The sequence below is a fragment of the Agrilus planipennis genome, unplaced genomic scaffold, assembly GCF_000699045.2.
Source record: "Agrilus planipennis isolate EAB-ADULT unplaced genomic scaffold, Apla_2.0 scaffold187, whole genome shotgun sequence".
Lineage (NCBI taxonomy): Eukaryota > Metazoa > Arthropoda > Insecta > Coleoptera > Buprestidae > Agrilus > Agrilus planipennis.
Window position 1 is genome coordinate 641,497 of NW_020442446.1, and position 3,286 is coordinate 644,782.

Here is a 3,286-nt window from a genome sequence, read left to right on the forward strand (position 1 = left end):
TACAATGCGCGCTTTCTTTTAATTAAATCGATTATCTCACGCGGGAGAGGTTTTCGGCCTATACAGATTACTTTGACTGGTGCAGTTTCGTGTATCGCGTTTTGTACACAAGTGTTGTACGTTTCTATCGCGGTGTCGATTTCTTCTCGAGTGTTTAGTGTCGGTGGGAGGAGGTTAGATTTGCTGATGTGTTCGCGAAGGTTGTCGAAATTAATGTTCTTGTAGTCGCGTATTTCATTAAACGAGTTAAATGTAATTTTACATGATCGGATATTAAGTGTGGCGGACAGTGGTACGTGGTCGCTAGTTATTGGAGTACCTATCGCACATTCATCGGAGAAAAGTGGCGCGACTCTGTCCGTACAGAGTATATGGTCTGGAATGGACGAGCCTTGATGGCTTAAAAAGGTGAAATTTGTGTTTCTAATACGGAATAAATTGTGTGTGAGAAGCGCGTTGGCGAGTATTCGCCCGTTGGCGTTTGTACTAGTATCTCCGAATGTAGTGTGTCGCGCGTTAAAATCTCCTAGAACTATGGCTCTAGGAATGGTTGATATGTAGGATAAGAACTCGGCTGGTAGCCTGGTAGAGGGTTTGTTATAAAATGAAAAGATAATAATCTCTCCGGAGTGAAGGTGCAGCGTAGCTGCGCAGCAGTCGAGTTCTTGGAATTGTGGTGGTAGGAAAAATCGGTTAGATGCGATGGAATTGTGTATGATTAGGGCCGTCCCTTTTCTGTGGAGTAGTTTGTCGTTTCGGTAAATGTTGTACTGTGCTATGTATTGCCGTTCTTTGCGTGTAGATAGTGTTTCTTGTAATGCGAGAATGTGTATTGAATCGTTATTTACTGTGTGTATTATGTTGTTCTTTTTTCTCTTCCATCCGTTTGTGTTAACTGTACAAATTTTAAGGTCCGCGAATGTAAATTAACGGGGAAGATGAGNTGACTTAGAAAGTACAGCGTCATCATCAGTATCAGTGAAAAAATCAAAACTTAATCAACTAACTATGGATTCATGTGTTAATAATATTAAAGCATTCAATGGTAAGATTTTTTGTTATCTACCTAATAAATTACTTACTTAGTTGATTTGGGTCATTGTGTATTTATGGTCGGTGATAATGTATATCTTCAATTTTTTTTTTTTCAGTAAACGGGCAGAAGTATGGACAACTAAGTAATGCTATCATGTTCATGATTTGCAAGGATACATTACCATTAAATACAGTTGAAAAAGAAGGTTTCACATATTTGATGAAAGCAGCAGTGCCTTTATATAAACTTCCTTCACGGCAGACAACTACGCAAATGATAGATGACAAATATGATGTTCTTTCTTTGCAATTCAGAGAAAAGCTTTTAGAAGTAGAGTCAATATGTTTAACTACCGACATCTGGACTGATACACATAATACTAGAAGCTACATGGGTTTAACTGGACATTTTATATATGAAAGTGAACTAATCAGTATAAATTTTGGTGTGTCCTATTTAACTGAGCCCCATAATGCCGATTATTTATGTCAAGTATTAAAAACAATGACTGAAAAGTGGGGTATAGCTTCAGAAAAAGTTGCAGCAGTTGTTACTGATAATGGTGCGAATATCGTCAAGGCCGTAACAATTGCATTTGGCAAACAAAAACACTTATGGTGTTTTGCCCACACTTTGAATTTAGCAGCTCAAAAACCTTTTGAAGAAAAAGGTGGTATTGAAAGTGCCAGACAGTTACTGAATATTGTAAAGGATATAACTAGATACTGTAAACAAAATGTAAATGTTGCTGATGCTCTTCGTAAAGCGCAAAATGATGTAACAGTACCACTTAAATTAATTCAGTCAGTTTGCACACGATGGAATTCAATTTACTATCAGCTAGTTCGGTTTGTAAGGTTATCGGAGCTACTTGCCTCGATATTACTCAATTACCCAAAAGCTCCACCTATGTTAACAGCCAGTCAATTAGATGGTATCAAAGATCTTATAAAAATTTTAAAACCTATGGAAGCTGTGACAAAAGAAGTATCCGTAGAGAAATTTGTAACGTCAAGCAAAATTATACCAATAGTTTCCTGTCTTTTGAAAACATATAGTACAATGAAGACAGAAACAGATGTTGGCGCTGTAACCAAAAATTTAATATTGGAAGAATTAAAGAAGAGATTTGGTACAGTGGAACAAGTGCATATGTTAGCTATCACCACACTACTGGATCCAAGATTCAAGAAAATTCATTTTTCTGACAGAATAGCATGCTCCAAAGCTATTGATAAAATTAATAGTATGATTGTAGCTTCAAAAAAACAATTGGAGAATAAATTAAGTAATGAAGATCCAGGAAATAATTTTGAATGCCAGCTAGAGAAAGCAGAAGAATCGAACATTTGGGAATTTCATAACATATTAGTAAAAAATCAGCTACAATTATTTCAAGCAGAAAGTGAAGGACAGGGTTTACAAGACGAATTGAAACATTATTTAACCCAGCCTGTCGTCGACTTTAAAACGACGGCTCCTATTACATATTGGTATCACCAAAGAAATTCCTTGTACAGCACAATAACGCCGATTGCTAACAAATACTTCTGTATAGTTGGAACATCTGTTCCATGTGAAAGGCTTTTTTCTATTGCGGGAAATATTGCGACTGACGAAAGGAGTCGTTTAGATCCTGAGCGATTAGATAAGTTAATTTTTTTAAAGTCACTCGACTTAAAATACTGGGAAATGTAATTGCTCGTTAAATTTGTATTTAACTTTAATAAAATATTATAAACTTAAAATTTAATTTATTTATTGACTGACTTACTTATATAAGACTAGAATTTTAAACTGCCACATTAGTTTAGTGGTTGCAAGTCAAGTACTACTGCTGTTGAGCGAAAAATCGTGGGTTCGATCCCCAGCCTCTACCCATTCTTTCGGAGGAATTTATCCGTGATGTTATGTTTGTTAATTTAATAACTTCTATCGAATTACTTGTATTTGCGATAAATGGTCATCAATAATGTCCTGTATCTATATAAGGCGTGTTTGAAATTGGCGCGATTAATCGAAAATCGATCTTTTAATGCTCGATTTAAACAAGAATCGATTCTAGCATGCTCGATTCGAATCGAATCGGAGATCGATTTTTTTTAAAGAGAATCGACATGCCTATTCACCCGTCGACCGCCACCAGCCGAAACCAAGCCTCCTCCACCACCACCAGTATGTATAGTAACAAGGCATCGATCGCGCGGACCAATGAGAGCACGCTGCCGCTGCTCGGTGGAGGGAGTAGGC

At 36.9% G+C, this 3,286-nt stretch overlaps 1 protein-coding gene across 1 annotated transcript; it reads left to right on the forward strand.

Moving 5' to 3' along the window:
- Positions 1 to 953: 953 nt before the first annotated feature.
- Positions 954 to 3,143, forward strand: LOC108736834 (zinc finger BED domain-containing protein 4-like). The gene is made up of 2 exons (XM_018469422.2): positions 954 to 1,045; positions 1,152 to 3,143. The coding sequence occupies exons 1-2, from the start codon at positions 1,009 to 1,011 to the stop codon at positions 2,732 to 2,734; spliced, it is 1,620 nt and encodes a 539-aa protein (XP_018324924.1). The 5' UTR covers positions 954 to 1,008; the 3' UTR covers positions 2,735 to 3,143.
- The last annotated feature ends 143 nt before the right edge of the window (positions 3,144 to 3,286 follow it).

Excerpts from the sequence above, each read along its gene's own strand:
- LOC108736834 (XM_018469422.2), top strand. The coding sequence starts at position 1,009 with ATGGATTCATGTGTTAATAATATTAAAGCATTCAATG. Across the intron at positions 1,046-1,151 it reads TAATATTAAAGCATTCAATG|TAAACGGGCAGAAGTATGGA; the intron begins GTAAGATTTTTT and ends TTTTTTTTTCAG.